This window comes from Diospyros lotus, chromosome 4, assembly GCF_014633365.1.
Source record: "Diospyros lotus cultivar Yz01 chromosome 4, ASM1463336v1, whole genome shotgun sequence".
Classification (NCBI taxonomy): domain Eukaryota; kingdom Viridiplantae; phylum Streptophyta; class Magnoliopsida; order Ericales; family Ebenaceae; genus Diospyros; species Diospyros lotus.
In genome coordinates, this window is record NC_068341.1 from 29,954,886 (window position 1) to 29,975,521 (window position 20,636).

General features: G+C 34.4%; 1 protein-coding gene across 1 annotated transcript; it reads right to left on the minus strand.

Moving 5' to 3' along the window:
* Positions 1–630: 630 nt before the first annotated feature.
* LOC127799767 (uncharacterized) lies at positions 631–20,536 on the minus strand. The gene is made up of 2 exons (XM_052333992.1): positions 20,404–20,536; positions 631–950 (listed from the first exon to the last, which is right to left on the minus strand). Exons 1-2 carry the CDS (start codon positions 20,534–20,536, stop codon positions 631–633), a joined length of 453 nt encoding a protein of 150 aa, XP_052189952.1.
* Positions 20,537–20,636: the final 100 nt, after the last annotated feature.

The following is a 20,636-nucleotide window of genomic DNA, read 5'->3' on the forward strand; positions in this document are numbered from 1 at the left end:
ATGGTGGGTGCGTTTTACGCTCCATCCCAACCTTTGTGAGTGCGTTTTACGCTCCATCTCACCTTGGCCTTTCTATCTATTTTTCTTTTGATTCCAAAGGGACTTTCTTAATATGTTACCATGATCAAGAGATGCAATGAATGTTCTTCAACCTAAAAAAGGGGAAAAATCCTTTTTTTTTTTTTTTTTGAAAAATTGCGAGTAAAATGAAAAAAAATGCCTTAATCATCTTTTCACATGCACGAGCACTGATAGCTTCAATAAAGATTCAAAACAAGCTCTGGAGTAATACCCATAATTAGTGAATGCACGCATATCATAAGAAAGAACATGCATGAGCACAAATATCCTCACAAAGACTACCTCAATCAACTCACCAAGCCAAACTCATTTCCAATTTTCTTGAAAGCCCAAAAAGATAAGATCGACTTTCTAATCATGCCAAATTCTGTCAAACTCAATTTGCCTCATTTTGTCAAAAATCTTTTTTTTTTTTTTTTTGAAAAGAAACTTCTATTCTAAAACTCCCCCCCACACTCAAACATTACATTGTCCTCAATGTAAGCATGCAGCAAGAATCAGGTATAGGACAAGTAAGAAAAGTAAGGAGAGATAAACAGCCTGGTGGTATCAAGTTGGAGGAAGGTCCAAGAGAGATAGCTCCTCCACTGTGTGTTCTGTAAAGCCCTCGTAGAAATGTTTAAGCCTCTGCCCATTAATTGTGAATTTCTTCGTAGTCGACCCGTCCATGATCTCAACTACACCATAGGGAGAAACATGAGTAACCACAAAAGGACCAACCCATCTAAAACGCAACTTACCAGGCATCAACTTTAGGCGTGAATTGTAGAGGAGGACTTTATTGCCAACGTTGAACTCCTTCTTGGCAATCAATTTGTCGTGTGCAGCTTTGGTCTTTTCCTTGTAGATCCTGGAGTTCTCATATGCCTCTAACCTCAATTCCTCAAGTCATGCATTGAGTATCAACAAGAACAAAAACAAAACAAAACACACAAGGAAAAATCACATAAACACACCAAGAAAACACAAAATGGCCCAAAAAATGGTCTAAACGTTTGATTTTGGCCAAAATACGCCCTCCACACTACATAGCAGTGACTATTTCTCCCCACACCCCCATTCCTTTGGACACCAAAAATCAGGGCATTCCGAGATAGTCGTCGGCAGTGAACAGTGCTGGTTGTAGCAAAAACAGAAAACAAGAAAACCGAGAACAGAAAAGAAAAGAAGAACAAAGAAAATCGAAAAGGATGAACAAATAAATAAGAGAAACCAAAGAGCAAAACACAAAGAAGCAACAAAAGAAAGTAACAAAGAATGAAAGAGAATTAAAAAGAAACCAAAGACAGAAAACAAATCTTGTTATGGCATAACAGATTGACGGTTCTTCTATATTGTGTCGCACAACTGATCACCTAAAAAGAAACCAGAAACAAAAAAAAAAAAAAATGAAAGTTAGTAATATTAGAAGAAAATCAGTGAAGGAAAAAAGGAAAAGGGTTAGAAATTAGTATCATGTTATGACAGAAATAGTTTTGACGGTTCCCCGGCAACGGCGCCAAAATCTGATCAGGCTGTCGAACATCGATAGATTAGATGAATAATGATTTTGATTTGCAGCAAGGGTGCAACCCAAAGTCATCTCCCAACGAACCTCAAACGGATCTGTCAAAACAAGACTAAACGGGGGGGGGGATTTGGTGAAAAACAGAAAACAAAATAAACATGAAGATAGTAAACCGAGATGCAACCAGTTGCAACCTTTCCTCCCTACCCGGTTATCATCATCCACCATATAAAGAACCTATTTATCTTTAATCCCCAGATCTAACAAAATATGCTTGACAATTGCCGAAGACTAAATCGAAACAAATATAAAAATCACAGAAGATCTTCTTGATCAATATACAAGTTTCAATTTTTTTAGCACACAGATCTAAAACCGACATGAACAATCGCCCACTAAGTTTATGTTGTTTCTTGCAAACCAATACCCCAATCGAGCCTATTAGTCAAATCTGCCCAAGCATCATGCATGCATTCGTACGATCGCATAAAATACATACACACTTGAGAAGAAGCAAAGAAACAAAACCATAAGATTAAAGATGAAAACAAATATACAAAAACGTCCAAAGATTCAAACCAGATAAGGAGTATGGCATGCAACCGGTTACAAAATCCTTAGCCTTCCATCTTGACAAGAACAATGGAGAAAAAGGAAAATTGGCTACTGTTCACGTGAGAAAAGAATCCTTCCCTAATGGCCTCTTAATGTGTTTAAATAGAGCTTAGGGAGGAAACCCTAGGTTACCGCCACTTCACAGCCGATTTCGAATAGGATAACGTGCGTTTTGGGATTTGGCCCCTTCATAAAAATTGTGCATCAGGAAGATTAGATGAATTTGGGCTTTAAATAACTTGATTTGGACATCTGAATCTCAAGTTATGGCCTTTTAAAGATTCCATGTTTGTGCAGAATTCTAATCCAATTAGGATTTGGCCAAGCTTTTCGGCCCTAACTTGAAGCAATATTTGGAGGCCCAAACGAACTCGGATTTGGAAAAATCATACCATTATGGAAAGCCCAAGAAGTCCTCTACAATATCTCTGAAGACATCATTCACGTTCTGGGATTATAACTTGGCCAAAAACTCGAAATAAGCACAGAAGGTCAAATCTGTCAGCACACTTTTGCTTCTTTGTCTCCAATCTCCTTGTTTCCCTTCTTGCCATCAAAATTCCTTATGACCCAGGAAGCCCTAATCTGTCCAAAATAAAATAAAATAGTGTGAAGCCCAATTCCTATAAAATAAAATAAAACAAAATCAAGATGAATAAAATGAAAAAACTAACGTGCAAAAAGACTAAGTATGAGGGCTAAATAATATGAAAATATGCGCTCTATCACATAGCCAAAATTACATAGGTTTGCACATAAACAAAAATATGCTAATCATGCTATAGACAGTAATTTAAGCTAATTCTTCAGCTACCTTCTTTTCCTTAGAGCCGCTCGTCGAACCTAGAACGTTTGAATATTCCAGGGACATAGTCCAATTAGAAGATGAATCTTCTAGTGAGGAACTCCAAAAAAAAATAGTTTATATCGATGCATGATCAGGTATAAAATGTATAAGAAGATAACGAGAACTACTCTGAAGTGCCTCGTGAACACGTCAACCTCCTCTAACGAGAGCTTTCGCAATGGCGCATGCATAGCACCTCTCGAGAGGTCCCTAACAATGTCACTTCGGCCCGACCTCATAGAACTCATGCAAGCACCACATCCATTGTTCCTTCGACTCACAGTCTTCCCCACAAGAGTTTTCTCGATAGTGCACGCATAGCGCCTCTTGGGGGATATCCGACTTTTTCCCTCGGCCAACAACAAATAGGTACAATAGTATGGCCACATGAATTTTATAAATACAATAGTTAAAAAGCCAACAACATATATTTTCCAGAAAAAAATACATTTCATATATGCAACATGATTTCACATAAGAGAATAACAAAAGTGTGCGTATAAGAACTTCACAAAACACGTCTCATGCAATACAAGTCTCCCATAAGAGAATAAAAAATAGGATTTGGAGTATAAAAGTCTCACCTTGTTGGTTTATATCTTTGACGGTATAATTTCACAACAAATGGCCTAAGTTTCTGCAGAAAACACGCGTTTTGGTAAACTTAACCTCAAATATTTTTATATAGGATTCAGGGGCATTAAATTAGGGGTATAACTAGAAAATTTTAAGGAAAATAGGCCTTTCACGCGCTCTCACACGCCCTGGAAAGGTGGGCCACGCACCTTCACACGCAGCCATTTTTCGGCACGTGTAACTCACGAGCAGGCACCAGATTTCGGACAGCAATGTTAGAACGGGAGATGCTATGGCACACACCAAGAGGGGGGGTGAATTGGTATAATTAAAAGCTTGGTAGAAACTTGAAAACTTTTTGACCCAATTGAGGTTTTAGTGACTTAAAACGTAGAACATATGAGATGATAAATGTAAAGCAAGAAGAAAAAAAGACACAAAGGATTTATAGTGGTTCGGCTTAAACCAAGCCTAATCCACTACCTTAGCTCCCACTAAGGATTTTAAACCAATTCACTAAAACCTCCTACTTACACAAGTAGGCCCTCTAGCTACACAAGCTAGGAAATACAACCTCCCAATTTAATGGGCCCTCTAGCTACTGCTAGGAAAAATACAACCTCCCAATTTAATGGGCCCTCTAGCTATTGCTAGGAAAAATACAAACAATCGAATAGAGAATCTAAGAGTACAACTCTTAGTTACAATGATCTCTCAAAAATGATACAAGGCTTGAAGTAAATAATTACAAGTGAAGATCGAAGCCTTGAAGAGAGAAAATTAAAGTACAGACGATTTTAAATACAAATGAGAATAATAGTAAGCTCAAATAATTTCATTCCCGTCCATTAGCCTTCTCTTGATCATCTATGACATGTATATATAAGTGTCCCATAAAGTTGAAGAGAAATATAGCCGTTTGGAGCCGTTGGGATTTGAAAAAATAGCCGTTGAAGCTTTCTGCAAAAAGAAATAGTCGACAAAAGAAATGCATACTTGACTATTTTTACAAGTAAAGCAAGAAATAGTCGACAGACAAAACGAATAGTCGACTATCTTATAACACAAATTTTCAATAGTCGACAGACACATTCCAATAGTCGACAGACACATTCCAATAGTCGACAGATGCAAAAATGTGAAGAAAATTTTGAAACTTATGAACAAAAATAGTCGACAGACCAAAAGGCATAGTCGACTATCCTTACTCGATAGTTGACAGATGCTAAAATAGTCAACAGATGCCTTGAATAGTCGACAGATCAAACAGAATAGTCAACTATTTTCAGGCATAGTCAACAGAATGAAAAACATAGTCGACTATCCTTTTGAAAAGATTGAAAATTTATCAAATCCTCGTTTGATTCTTTTGAATCCTCATTTTGATTATTTTGAAAGCAAGTTGAAATCATCAAAAGTATATTTTGAAACAAATCACTCTCAACAAGCAAGTTTTTCAAATCACTCTCAACCATACTCAATATTTCTTCTATAAGTTTTCAGATCTTGCTACAAAACTTATATACTAAAAATTCATTTTCTCATTCATATAATCCACATAGTAGAAATTGATTTTCATATAGTCATTTATCAAAACCATTCATTACCAAGAGATATTAGATATCAAAATACTAGGAGATAGTTTTCTAAAATGAACACTTTCTAAAATGAACACACTTTCAAAAACATGTTCTAGTTGGTCTTTTGCCTTAGAATTATTTTGACCAACGATTTCAAGGAGATTCTTTTTAGATCTTAAAACTTGTTTATGCTAATCTCCAAATAATATAAAAGATCATAGATCATTTTAACAAAGCACTTTGAAATTGATTTTTGTTTCCAAACCATATGCTTTGATTGAGAAAAAAAATACATTTGAAATTTTTCATCATCAAAACTAAACACAAGAGTAAAATATCAATCTCCCCCTTTTTGATGATGACAAAACTTAAAATCAATTTCAACATATATCTCTCTCCCCCTTTTTGTCATAAATCAAAAAGGTAAGTCTTTTGAAAAAATGGACTCTTCCTGGAATCAAAAGATAATCTCTCTCCCCCTTCTAAACTCTCCCCCAATGATTGTTTGAAAAACTTCATATTTAAATAAAAATATTTCAAACGATTTCATAAATCTTAAAATAAATAATCTCCCCCTTAAACCAAAATCTTTTCAATAGAAATGAATCATAATCAAGTAAAGATAGTTTTAAGAACTAGAGATAGCTCCCCCTTAAGATGACATTATTAATATCAAACATAATTTTTGAGCACGTCATATATATATATATAAACTTTTTCATGAGATGCAAAAAAAATTTCATACCATTTTGGGAACTCATGATCATATCAGAGCCAATCTATATCTTTCAAAGTAATAACTCATATTTAAACAATCAAAGCACTAGATCAAATGCATAGCCATTCATCATATAATAGGCATATACATTAAATGATCAATATAGGAGTGAAATAGATCATTTCAAGCAAATAGAAAGACTCTTTTTGAAAAAGACTCCCCTTTAAACTTATACGGGAGGTTTTAAGATATAGAGACATTTTTCATATAAAAATAGAATAGCAATTTGTCTCAATTCAAATGATTTTCGCAAGAGTAAAATATGACAATGATCATAAATTTGAGGAATGAACCACATGCACTCATATATATATGTTCAAAGAATAAGTAGTCATCCAAAAGTATAAATCTAAACAAGTTATGGCAGATTTAATGCAAGACATATTAAGGATAGGCTTTAAGAACATACATTTATCTTTTAATAATCTTAGCCATACTTGTAATCACATAGGATCATTACATATAGATAACTTCAAGAAGCAAGATGATCCTTTAGCAAATAAAGCATGATTTCATACTCAAGTATTCATTTGTCACACAAAGATAATCAAGCTATTTCATACAAGAAAAATAGCATTATAAATGATTCAAGACATGAATACTATATGCCGTCAAGAATATATCATTTATCAATTTTTTTGAGATCTAAGAAATTGGCGGCGAAGCCCTTTGATTTAACCAATGATAGATTTGAGAGAAATGAAGGATCGAGACTTCTTCAGATAAAATCACTTGAACACAAGGATTGATAGGGATTTATCTAGAGTTTGATTTCCAATAGATTTGGACATGAAACCATTTGATATTTTCTTTTTCAGCAAGATTCCTTGAATTTTTGCTAGGGTTATAGCATTTGTATTTGCACATTTGATTTGGAATATTGTGGGGATTTATGCCATAGTCTTTTTCTTCCATCCATAGGATTCGAGCAACTATAAATTCACCTTTAGTAAAAGAGAATGGAATGGAATTTTACTTCCTTCTAAACAATTACACTAGGAGATTTCTAATAAATTTGCATGAGCCACTAGTGTTCTTTTTAGCTATTTTTCCCTCCGAGATGAGATTTCTTAGGATTTGATTGAAATCTAGTATATAGGTAAATACTAAACATAATGTTCATCCTAGTAACTATCAAATATAGCAAAAGTCCAATCATATTTCTATATAGCTCATTTTCCACCATTTGGCATTTCTCATAATTGTCTAGGCTTGATGTACTACTCTTTTGAGATGCCACTTTTCAAAAATATTAAATTTCTTAAGAATATGTAATTTTTGCTTAGACATGAAGATCCCTTCATCTTCTTTATACTATACTTATCTCAAGTTCCCTTTGCATTAAATTGGAAAATAGATTCCATAGGGATTTATTTGAAGATGCTGCATAAATCATTTGTAGATTCATAAAATGTCCTTGTTATGAGGCTTAGAAGCAATGTTATATCTATTTGAGCTCTTTTAAGGTTTTCTTCTAGAACAAACTTGCTCGGACTTAACTTAGGGGCTTGTTTAAAACAATATAGTGCCTTGTTGAGTTTGACCACATGATTCTCATATTGAGGATTCTTAAGATTGGGAGTTTGTTCCGCATATATTTCCTTATTTATAACCACTTAAAGAGGCACTCTTAACTTTCTTTTGATATAGCTTAAAGAATTATGGAATGCAAATGCCAACAACATTTTTATGGCTTCTAGACTTGCTACGGGAGCATAAGTTTCATTATGATCTTCCCCTTTTACTTGATTATACTCTTAAGCTACTAATCTAGATTTAATTCTAATTTTGTTTATAAGACCCTTTTGGTTACTATGATTGGGTGATCCTTAGGTCTTGGAACCAATTGCATACACCACTTATTTCAAATTTATTTAGCCCTTCTTGCATAGCCATAAACCAATTTTTATCATTCAAGGCTTTCTTAATGCTTTTTGGCTTTCTTGAGATATAAAGACATCATATTAACACTTATTTCTAATGAGAAGATCTTGTTCTAATTTTTCTAGAAACATTTTCTATGATCTCATTATCTTGCACACATTTTCTCTTAGAAATGATGATTTTCTCTTTTCATGAGATACATTTTCTTCATTAAGCAATTAAGCTTATTATCATTTGATAGATTTGATTCTAATGATCTAATGAGAATTTTTCAAATCTTTATCCTAATTCTTTATCACCACCTTCCTTGGGTTTTGGAACTTCAACCCTCACATAATTAACTATAACTAGAATAGATTCTTCTATTTTTAGAGTCATATTATTAAATACTCTATATGCTTTACTTTGAGTAGAATATCTTAAGAAAATTCTTTCATCAAATCTTTTCTAAAGAGTTTTTACCACTATTAAGGATAAAACATGTACTGCAAAAAAAAAACATGAAAATATGGAATATTTGGTTTATAACTCATAGGGGTTTTCTTTAAGATAGGCTTTATAAAAATCCTATTCAACATGTAGCATGAGGTGTTAATGGCTTAGACTAAAAAGGAATTTTTTCACATAGCACAATTCTAGCCATTTACTGTAAAGATCTATCTTTCTTTTCAACTGCCTCATTTTGTTCTAGCACTAAAAAACAATTATGACCAATATTATTTTTCTTCACAATAGTGCTTGAATTGTTCATTTCAAAATATCCCCATGTTCACTTTCTAATTTTTGAAATACACATACTTTTATCTTTTGAAAATATTTCAAATGGGCTAAATGTTTCACTCTTAGATATAAGAAATATTATTAAGTGAACCTAGAGTAATCATTCATAATAACTAGCACATATTATTTTTCACCTAAGTTTAGAGTTCTCATAGGACCACAAATATCTAAATGAAGTAAACTTAGAGGCCTAAGGGTTGAACCCTCATTTTTAAGCATAAACTTATTTATTTGCCTTTCATTCATGCACCACAAATGTGGTTTCTTTCATATTTGTTCTTAGGCAATCTCTCAACAAAATCACGTTGGATAGATAGTCAACAACATTTATGCTCACATGACCTAGTCTTTTATGACATAGCCAAGTTTTGAAGGCTTAAATGATATACTTATTTGTTAGCCTTTCATGGATGCCTCAAATATTTTTCATATTTAGCTTTAGGCAGTTTCTCAACAAGATCATATTTGGATAGATTATAGAAGCATATTCATATTTGCATGACTTAGTTCATTATGCCATAGATAAATAGATAGGAGATGAATGATACTAGGCATTTCTCTTATACTAGATGAGAATAAGTCTATGCACAATTTCTATCCTGTTTTCTATGATCTTCATTTCATTTGCTTTGTGACAAGATACATCACATGATTAGGCATTCAAGCATATTTAATATCTTTTGTCACACGATTGACATATGCTAATTAGGTTGAGCTTAAGACCATTTATCAAGACAATATTTTCTAGCACAAAATTTAGGGAAACAAATTTTATTCTCCCCCTTAGTCACTGCCTATATCATAACACTATAAATATCCCTTAATTTTGAGAAACCAATATATTTGACATTATGAATAGAAAATTTTCAACAAAATCATAATGGCACACTTATAATTCAAAATCATCAAAATTATTAAACATAGAGAATTTATGGATAGAAATGTACCACCAAGATTTTAATTAATAAAATCTTACTCTTGGATGACAATACATCTTTTGGGGTTGAATCTCTTTTCATCCCCTTTTCCTTCATGCTTGACTCATCCACAAAGATTTCTCTTTAAAGTTCATTTGGATGTCAAGCAACCTACATAAACACTATCCACAAGCTTTTGGTGCCCAAACCACCTTGGGTTCACCCATGTTAGCATAAAGCTCCTCCTTAGGAACCCAAACTTGTTTTAGCTTATGTGGATGTTTTGTTATGAAACCTTTATGTTCAAAATGATACCAATGACTAGGATGTGTAGCAAAGGGTTTTCGTTTGAAATTCATTTTCCTTTTATCCTTATGCACATTCCTCTTAAAATGATCATTTTTAGGTTTCAAAACATACTTGGATCCTTGGGGTTTAATATAGGAAGTATTAGATACTTTAGTTCCCTTAGGAATCCATTTCATTTTAGGACCACTAGATGATTTCCTCCTAAAAGGACAACTAGATACAATGTGGCCTAACTTGTTACAATGAAAACATTTAATATCATGAGAGGTGTGTATAGATGAGCTTTTGAAATTTGCTCTTTGATTATGAAAGTTTTGAACACCTTTAACATGATCACAAGAATTTGAAAACTTCCTATTTGAAATAGGTTTCTCATTTAAAGGAACATTAGGAGATTTCAATTGATTTTCATTCAAATCATTTTTCATTGATAGTTCATTATTGGAAGCAAGTAAATATTCATTTTTAGATTTTAAAGCTTCCAATTCATTTGACAACAAGTCTAATTGATCTTGAAGAGTTTTGTTTTTCAAACATAGTTTTTCAAAGTTGGCATGTAAATCATTAAAAGCATTTAACAACTCTTCATTTGAAAAAGTATCATGATCATCATTTTTATCATTCAAAGAACTAGATTCATGATCATTTTCAATATCAATAACAAGAGTAGAAGTAGAGGTTACCTCCTCTTCTTCATTTATCATGAAGCACACGTTTGAGCTTTTATCACTAGAGACGTGGGAGCTTTCTTTCTCCTATATTTGTTGATGGTTCAAAGGATTTTCAATCTGTATACTTTCATCAACATTCTCACAACATTTGTTAGAAAGATATAATGAATCAAGAGTGTTTAGAATATCTTTAGCATTGAAGCATTTAGAAACTTTAACATAAATATCATCACTTAGGGCATGCTGTAAAATATGCATAGCTCTAATATTTAAAGAAAAAATCATTTTATCACGATCATCCCATTCCATCTTTGGTTTTGAAACAAAACCATTTTCCACAATATGTCACAAATAACAGTCGACGGATGTCATGAAAATACAAATTCTTTTTCTCCAAAAATCATAATAAGAGCCATCAAAATACGGTGCCACATTAGTAGGATAACCTTCCTTAAGAGCCATGGATCTCTCCTCAGGTTGTTAGACCTTGAAATAAGGAGTTAGGCTTTGATACCAATTGTTAGAATGGGAGATGCTATGGCACACACCAAGAGGGGGGGTGAATTGGTATAATTAAAAGCTTGGTAGAAACTTGAAAACTTTTTGACCCAATTGAGGTTTTAGTGACTTAAAACGTAGAACATATGAGATGATAAATGTAAAGCAAGAAGAAAAAAAGACACAAAGGATTTATAGTGGTTCGGTTTAAACCAAGCCTAATCCACTACCTTAGCTCCCACTAAGGATTTTAAATCAATTCACTAAAACCTCCTACTTACACAAGTAGGCCCTCTAGCTACACAAGCTAGGAAATACAACCTCCCAATTTAATGGGCCCTCTAGCTACTGCTAGGAAAAATACAACCTCCCAATTTAATGGGCCCTCTAGCTACTGCTAGGAAAAATACAACCTCCCAATTTAATGGGCCCTCTAGCTATTGCTAGGAAAAATACAAACAATCGAATAGAGAATCTAAGAGTACAACTCTTAGTTACAATGATCTCTCAAAAATGATACAAGGCTTGAAGTAAATAATTACAAGTGAAGATCGAAGCCTTGAAGAGAGAAAATTAAAGCACAGACGATTTTAAATACAAATGAGAATAACAGTAAGCTCAAATAATTTCATTCCCATCCATTAGCCTTCTCTTGATCATCTATGACATGTATATATAAGTGTCCCACAAAGTTGAAGAGAAATATAGCCGTTTGGAGCCGTTGGGATTTGAAAAAATAGCCGTTGGAGCTTTCTGCAAAAAGAAATAGTCGACAGAAGAAATGCATAGTTGACTATTTTTACAAGTAAAGCAAGAAATAGTCGACAGACAAAACGAATAGTCGACTATCTTATAACACAAATTTTCAATAGTCGACAGACACATTCCAATAGTCGACAGATGCAAAAATGTGAAGAAAATTTTGAAACTTATGAACAAAAATAGTCAACAGACCAAAAGGCATAGTCGACTATCCTTACTCGATAGTCGACAGATGCTAAAATAGTCGACAGATGCCTTGAATAGTCGACAGATCAAACAGAATAGTCGACTATTTTCAGGCATAGTCAACAGAATGAAAAACATAGTCGACTATCCTTTTGAAAAGATTGAAAATTTATCAAATCCTCGTTTGATTCTTTTGAATCCTCATTTTGATTATTTTGAAAGCAAGTTGAAATCATCAAAAGTATATTTTGAAACAAATCACTCTCAACAAGCAAGTTTTTCAAATCACTCTCAACCATACTCAATATTTCTTCTATAAGTTTTCATATCTTGCTGCAAAACTTATATACTAAAAATTCATTTTCTCATTCATATAATCCACATAGTAGAAATTGATTTTCATATAGTCATTTATCAAAACCATTCATTACCAAGAGATATTAGATATCAAAATACTAGGAGATAGTTTTCTAAAATGAACACTTTCTAAAATGAACACACTTTCAAAAACATGTTCTAGTTGGTCTTTTGCCTTAGAATTATTTTGACCAACGATTTCAAGGAGATTCTTTTTAGATCTTAAAACTTGTTTATGCTAATCTCCAAATAATATAAAAGATCATAGATCATTTTAACAAAGCACTTTGAAATTGATTTTTGTTTCCAAACCATATGCTTTGATTGAGAAAAAAAATACATTTGAAATTTTTCATCATCAAAACTAAACACAAGAGTAAAATATCAATCTCCCCCTTTTTGATGATGACAAAACTTAAAATCAATTTCAACATATATCTCTCTCCCCCTTTTTGTCATAAATCAAAAAGGTAAGTCTTTTGAAAAAATGGACTCTTCCTGGAATCAAAAGATAATCTCTCTCCCCCTTCTAAACTCTCCCCCAATGATTGTTTGAAAAACTTCATATTTAAATAAAAATATTTCAAACGATTTCACAAATCTTAAAATAAATAATCTCCCCCCTTAAACCAAAATCGATTCGGTCACTTGTTGCCACTTCAAGCATATTTTTTGATATTTTAAACTCACTTAAAATACGTGGCAACCTTACGAAAATATGGGGTATTACAAGGTTAATCTTAGCCAAAGAAATGGGAGCAGAGTGACTCTCAGTTGGTGACTAATCAAGTTAAGGGTGAATTCTAAACAAAGGAACCACAACTCGGCTGGTACCTCAATAAGGTTAGAACCTTAGCCGAATCCTTTGAATACCTCCAAATCAAATATATTCCCAGAGAACAAAATGCGCGACCGACCTAAAAAAATATGGGAACAACTAGTCTATTATACAAGAGGCCTTGGACTCGCCCACAGTCGACCTACCTGACGTACAGGGTGTGGAGGCAGCACCCGAATTCTGGGGAGCACCTATCATCCGATTCATATAGAATGGGACATTCCCCGCTGACGAGAAAGAAGCCAGGAAACTCAAAAAATCCGCCTGTTTCTTTACCTTGCTCCGGGAACAACTGTACAGGAGAGGCTTTTCCACACCGCTCCTTAAGTATGTCAACACCAACCAATCACCCTACATTATAGTTGAAGTACATGAAGGGGTATGCGGAAGCTACCTCGGGGGACGATCCCTGACAGTAAAAGTACTAAGAGCCGGGTACTATTGGCCGACAATGAGAAATGACTGCATGGCTTATATCAAACACTGCGACAAATGCCAAAAGTTTGCAAGTACACATCACTCTCCGCTAAAAGAGATCTCAACAGCTCGTGGCCATTTCACAAATGGGGAATAGACATCCTCAAGCCTTTCCCAACAACCGTTGGACATCTTAAGTTCATTGTGGTGGCAATCGATTATTTCACTAAATGGATCGAAGCTGAGCCCCTGACAATTATCACCATCAAGAGGATCAAGAGATTCATTTGGAAGAACATCGTTTGTCGATATGGCCCCCTTGGTGTGCTAAGTTCAAACAACGACACCCAGTTCACCAACAACAGACTACATGAATTATGCCAAGAGCTTAACATTCACTAGGTCTTCACCTCGGTTGAGCACCTCAAACTAACGACCAGGTGAAAGCTGCTAATAAAATCATCTTGGTCGGACTAAAGAAACGACTTAATCAAGCCAAGGGCACATGGTCGGACGAGTTTCCAATGGTATTATGGTCATACCACACAACAGCCCAAACCTCGACTTTGGAAACCCCTTTTCAGTTAACCTACGAATTCAAAGCTATGATACCAGTAGAACTTGGGGAATCCAGTCCCAGACGACAACATTTCTAGGAAGACACCAACAACAAAGAATAGTGAACTGACCTCGATCTCATCTAGGAGATTCGGGACTAGGCCCATATCCATGAATAGCCTACCAAATAAAGGGCAGCTCGAAAATACAATAAAATGGTTAGTCCAAAAGATTCTAAAAGGGGGACCTGGTCCTCAGAAAGATTGAAGGCCCTAGGAAGCAACCTGCACAAGGAAAACTCAGCGCCAACTGGGAAGGTCCTTATCGAGTCATTAATTACCTCAACAACAGAGCCTACCACCTTATGGAGCTCTCGAGACAGTCGCTGCCCTGATCATGGAATGCAACTAGCCTGCGAAAATACTATAGCTAAGCAACTATCTTCCTGTATCACTCAAATTGAGTATATTTCATTTTATCAATGTAACTACTTCCATTTGCTATTTATTTATATCCTTACATGGGTCCAAGCCTAAATATTTTATCTTATATCAGCACTCAGAATCCCCAGATAAAATTATTATCCCAAAGATCATCATCCCAAGCACTTCATTCACTCTTAAAAGAAGTCTCTTTAGCCTTGTATCAAACTAGTCGGCAGACCTCAAGTCACCTCGGTCTTGCCAAGCCGTGCTGTCGAAACAAATTGACATTATCAGTCTACCCCCAAGCTCCCAAGTCTATCCCGGCGGGCGGACCTCGGGGAATTCCCCTGTTGAAACTACACCTTGTATCAAACAGGCCAACAGACCTCGAGTCACCTCGGTCTCGCCAAGCCGTGTTGCTGGAACAAACAGACACGATTAGTCCGCCCCCAAGCACCTAAGTCTATCCTGGCGAGCGGACCTCTGGGAATTCCCCCGTTCAAACTATGCCTTGTATCAAACAGGCCGATGGACCTCGAGTCACCTCGGTCTCGCCAAGCCGTGCTGCCAGAACAAATCGACTTGGTCAGTTCGCCCCTAAGCTCCTGGGTCTATCCCAATTGGCGAACTTCAGGGAATTCCCCCATTCAAACCATGCCTTGTATTAGAAAAGCATCGACAACCCTCGAGTCTTCTCAGCCTCGCCTCAACGGACCTCAAGTCATCTTGGTCCCAACCTAAAAACCCCTGTATTAGACAAGCATCGACAGACCTTGAATCTTCTCGATCTAGCCTCAATGGACCTCGAGTCATCTCGATCCCATCCTGATATAGCCTTATATCAGATAGGCATTAACAGACCCCGAGTTCTCTAGGTCTTGCCTCAACCAACCCTTGCATCAAACAAGCTAAAGCAACCTCGGCTCGCCCAGTACTCACAACACTTAAAAGTATCTGTATACTAAAGAAAGAAAGAACGAAGCTACAAAGTAGTATAGAATTTCCCTATTTTATTACTCAATACCTTGGATATATACATGTGTTAGCAGACTAGGAGCCACCTCGATCTTGCCAAGCCATGCCTCAGAATAAGCAAGTTCAGCAACCTCGGCTCACGCAATACTCACAACATCTAAAGCATCCAAGCACTGAAGAAAAGAAAAGAAAAGAAAAAACACAGCTACAAGGTACTCAGAAGTTGGTAACATGGGCAACACAAGTTGATATCTCGGGGCAGATATTGATTGGAAGCCTTCTTGGCTGTGCCCCGGCTAAAGGCCTGAGCAAGAAGTCCATAGTGAAGCCTAAGATAGGCAACAACACCAGTGTGATGGTCACAGACTGTAGGGAGCCTGGAATTTCAAGGAAAGAAGAAGAGTAACAATGGTAGAGGGTGAACTAGACTTGCCAGCCCTCGTTCAAAACTACCAATCCTATTACTGCCCTCGTCCAAAATCAAACATTTCGATGCTACTTTCACCCAAACATGCCTAGCTTTGGCCATGGATACAACAACCAACCCCATGACATTGCCATCGAAAGCACTGCCATGGACCGGTAGGACCTCGACTCGATTCGACATTCTTTACCCTCAAACCCTAAGGTTTCTTACAAAGAAGAAGACACCCAACCACAACTACAAGATGCATAAAATAAAGGAAGGATGTAACACCCCACTTCCACGGGCATGTTATAACTTAGGAAATTTTGACTATATATATATTTTTTTATAACCCATCATGATATAATTTCAAAATTTCTCTACTACCTGCTTAATATTAGCTTACTTACTCTGTTTATGCTAGGCTAGGTAATCATCAATAGCGGAAGCAAAAATCGAACCTCAACATGCTTCAAACATTAATAATATTACATGATCACCTCAACGAAATTAGAAACACAAGATTATTCGACAATAGTATTTAAGTCCTTCAACATAACATGAAATATGACGTAAGTTTTTTTTTCCAACATAACTTGAAAACATAACATATCATAACTTAAAGCATAACATAACATGATTGATACATGATCGGGTCCTTATACAGGAACTAAATGCAGAAATTAACTTCATAATGCCTTGCGTCTTTACAATTCATCCACTTCTATGTCTTCGCTGCAAACCTCATCTGGAACATTTGAATATTCCAGGGGCAAGGCCCACATTAGATGATGAATCATCTAAGTAAGAGTACATCATAATGCATATGTATGAATGCAATGCACATAACATCATAACTTTCATGTTTGGATTGACTGCACCTTAAGATTACCCGCCATTTTTCCAGTCTCCCTGCCAGACCGGGGTGTATGGGTGCACCCTTGGCAAAGTAACGGAGCTAGTACCTAATCCCAAGCCCATGCAACGTATGACCGTGAATCTCATCATGCTTATATGCATACTTTGTCATCAATACATGTAAATGCAATCCACATGACATGTTTACATCAAGGCATGACAACATGATGAAAATATTTACATAAAATTAGGTTTTGGTGGAACCACTTGCAAGCCATTTTCATAAACTAAATCCAGTTGAATAGTACCACTTACCTTGTAAAAAGATAATTTTGACCCTAGCATAATTTTGCTTTAAAATTCGCATCAGACTTCCAATTGTACTCAATTATAAACCTTGACGTACCCTAACACCATAATTACTTAAGAAAATCATATTTCTAATTTTTCTCTAATTTTTCTAATTTCTCCAATTTCCTCCTATTATTTCCTCAAGATTATGAAATAAATACTTTCTCATATACTTTTCTCAATTTATCTTCACAATAATTTCTAAAACAATATTCCTAAGCCCCAGAAATTTTCTCATAATTTTTAAAATCCATGTTCTATTTATTTCTCATTTTCTCTTTGATTTTCAAGCATCTATTGCCTCAAAAATCCATAATAAATACTAATCATGCATTTCTCTTCCAATTTCACCATCAAAAATTCTAAAATATCATTCTAATATTTCTGAAATTTTTAAAGAAATTTTTGAAGATAACTTACCTTCCCGCAGAGTGGTTCGGTATTCTTCTATATTGCGATGAAGTCTCGGTTTGCGTATCCAACAACACCCTTTGCCACAAATTTTCACACGAACTGCTAAACCCAACTTATAGCATTTTTCTAGAAATTTTTGGTATTTTTCTCTATATTCTTTCTTTCTCTTTCTCAAATCTCTCTCTTACTCTCAAATCCTTCTTTTTTACAACATTTCTCTTTCTAATTCAAGTCCTCTAACCTTTCAAGGTTTCTCTATTTATAGAGGTTGAATTAAGTTTAATATAATTGTAGTGATCCACCATCTTTTATTATTTTATCACTTTTTTAATTATTTTTCACTAAATCTCACTTATAATCTTTGATTATTTGTTCATACTCTACTTTATCTTCCACATTTCTCCATTAATTCACCCATTATCTTTGATTATTTGGCCACACTCTACTTTGTCTCCCACATTTCTCCATTAATTCATCCACTATCTTTAATTATTTGTCCACACCATATTTTGTCTCCCACATTTCTCCATTAATTCACCATTATCTTTGATTATTTGTCCACACCATATTTTTGTCTCCCACATTTCTCCATTAATTCACCCATTATCTTTGATTATTTGTCACTCTCTACTTTGTCTCCACATTTTTTCATTATTTCACCTACTATCTTTAATTATTTTTTACTTCAATTATTTTCAACTAAATCTTATTTTGAATGGACTATTCTTTCATTTAGTCTGGTAGGGCTTAATTGTATGCATATTTTTATCTACTTTTCATCTTAACCTTGTGCTATTTTTCCTACAAAAAATGTGTATTTTTATAAATTTTACATTATTTTAATCTCTTTTTGTAGGAACTCAACAAAGGATGTTATTTCGAAGATTTGAGCATAAAAAAAAAGAAAAAAAAGACATTATAAGGTTAATTTTAAAATTAATATTTTGATATAAAAATAAAAATAATAAATAAATAAATATTTTATAGAATTATTATTATTAATATAATATAATTAAAGTTATTATAATTAATAGTATATTAAATATTATATATTAAATTATTTTATATTTATCTATTATATTATATATTATCTTATATTTAATATAATATTATTTAATTATATAATATGAGGTGAATGTAGTGGCGTGAATGTGGAGTAGGGTTCACCAGCGCTTCATATATATATATATATATAGATATAATAATAATATATGGAAAGGAATGAAGGGTTATATATATATAGATATGAAAAAAGATGATGGAATGCTAGGAGGAGGCTGGGCGGTGCAGTGACTGAAGGAATGAACAGGGATGGAATTGAGGAGAAATTGGAAGTTGTTGCGGCGAAAATTGAAGATTGGAAGATCTGGAGGCTGTGCGCACAGGAAGGTCGAAGCACTGATGAAGGAGCAGCTCTGTACCAGATTCGTTTGACCCAGATCTATTTTAGATCTGGGCAGGAAGCTACTATTTCCTTTTAATATCTTATTTTTTTTATTAATTCCATTATGAACTAAATTTATTTACCTAGGGTTTGAGATGAAACTTGTTATGAAGTCTTGATTTTTATTAATTGGGTTTGTTTCCGTAATTTTAATTATTTATTACTTGTTCTTAATGCAATTAAGTGATTTAACCATCATTTAATTGATTTTGTATTATGATTTGAGACTGAGAGATAATTTTTATAACAAGTTGAAGTAATAAATTTCATAAGATAGATAGTTGATAAGGGATTTGATACTTGAATCTTATGAGGGATAATGAATTGGAACTTAATAATGAATTTCGTTTTGTTATAACTATTGAGAAATAGGTTGATTGTTAATAAATTGAGATTTAATTAGTTTAGTAAATCTTGGAAAAGAAGCTAACCAATTTAGTTATTCATCCCATTGAATTGATAGAAACCCAATTGATTAAAAATTAAGACGGATTAATAAGTGGATTCGAAACACCCTAGTTGCCTCCATTTTATCCAAATTAAATTATTTTTAAATTTGAGTTTAAGTTTAGTTCTCATTAATTTAATTTATTCAAATTCATCTCATTTTTTATAGTCTAAATAATATTAAAGTTAATCTAATTTTGGTAATTAATCTAATCCTCATGGAATCGACACTCTACTCATTCATTATATTACTTACGTGATTCGTACGCTTGCGAATTAGCCTTACATAGTCCATAAATTTAAGCCCACTTTCTTATTCTACTAACTCTAAACCCATTTATTTAGCCTTTCATTTCTCAACATAGCCTACTAACTATAAGCCCATTTACTTAGCCTTTCATTTTTCAAGTTAGCCCATTAACTCTAAACTCATTAGTTTTCTAAATTATAATCTCTAATGAATGTAAAAAAAAAAAAAATATTTTAAAGACAAAAATTAATTACTATTATTCTCAAAATATTAGGATATTACATTCTCATCTCCTTAAAAAAAAATTCGTCCTCGAAATTTGCCATATATTATAAATCTCAAAATTTCATTCTTGATATTTAGCACAAGATTGGTTGAATAACTAGGGAAGAACCTACCTGATTACTTATCTATGTTGCTCAATGCTCCGAAACTTAAGTTTGAGATTATAAATATCTGAATAGTCCTGAACTCAACTTTCATGTGTTCGGATAATTTTTTTCTTCTTGCCAACATCTTCGGAATAATAAAATATGTTTTTTTTTTCCATAAAAATAAATTCTATTTTTTTTCCTTTTTTTTCTCTTCTTCTTCTTCTTCTCTCATCTTCTCCTTCGTGAACGCCCACCGCTGCGCGCACTCCCCAGCCACCATTACAGCCGTCGCAATCACCTCCAGCCAACTCCACCGACCCTACGATCGCCACCACCGCCCACCTCCACCGCTGCTCACATCCCTCTTCGACCATCGATCGGCCCTCTGATCCCCTTGCCGCCGTAGCCACGTACTGGATCTCCCTCGTCATCGGTCGCTATCACTCGATCGGCTGCACCCGTTGTAATACCCGGTATTACATGATATTGAAAAATAAATAAATTTGGATTATTTTGTCAGGATCTCGGGTG

Excerpts from the sequence above, each read along its gene's own strand:
- LOC127799767 (XM_052333992.1), bottom strand. The coding sequence starts at position 20,536 with ATGACGAGGGAGATCCAGTACGTGGCTACGGCGGCAAGGGGATCAGAG. Across the intron at positions 951-20,403 it reads GTCGGTGGAGTTGGCTGGAG|AGGCATATGAGAACTCCAGG; the intron begins GTGATTGCGACG and ends AATTGAGGTTAG.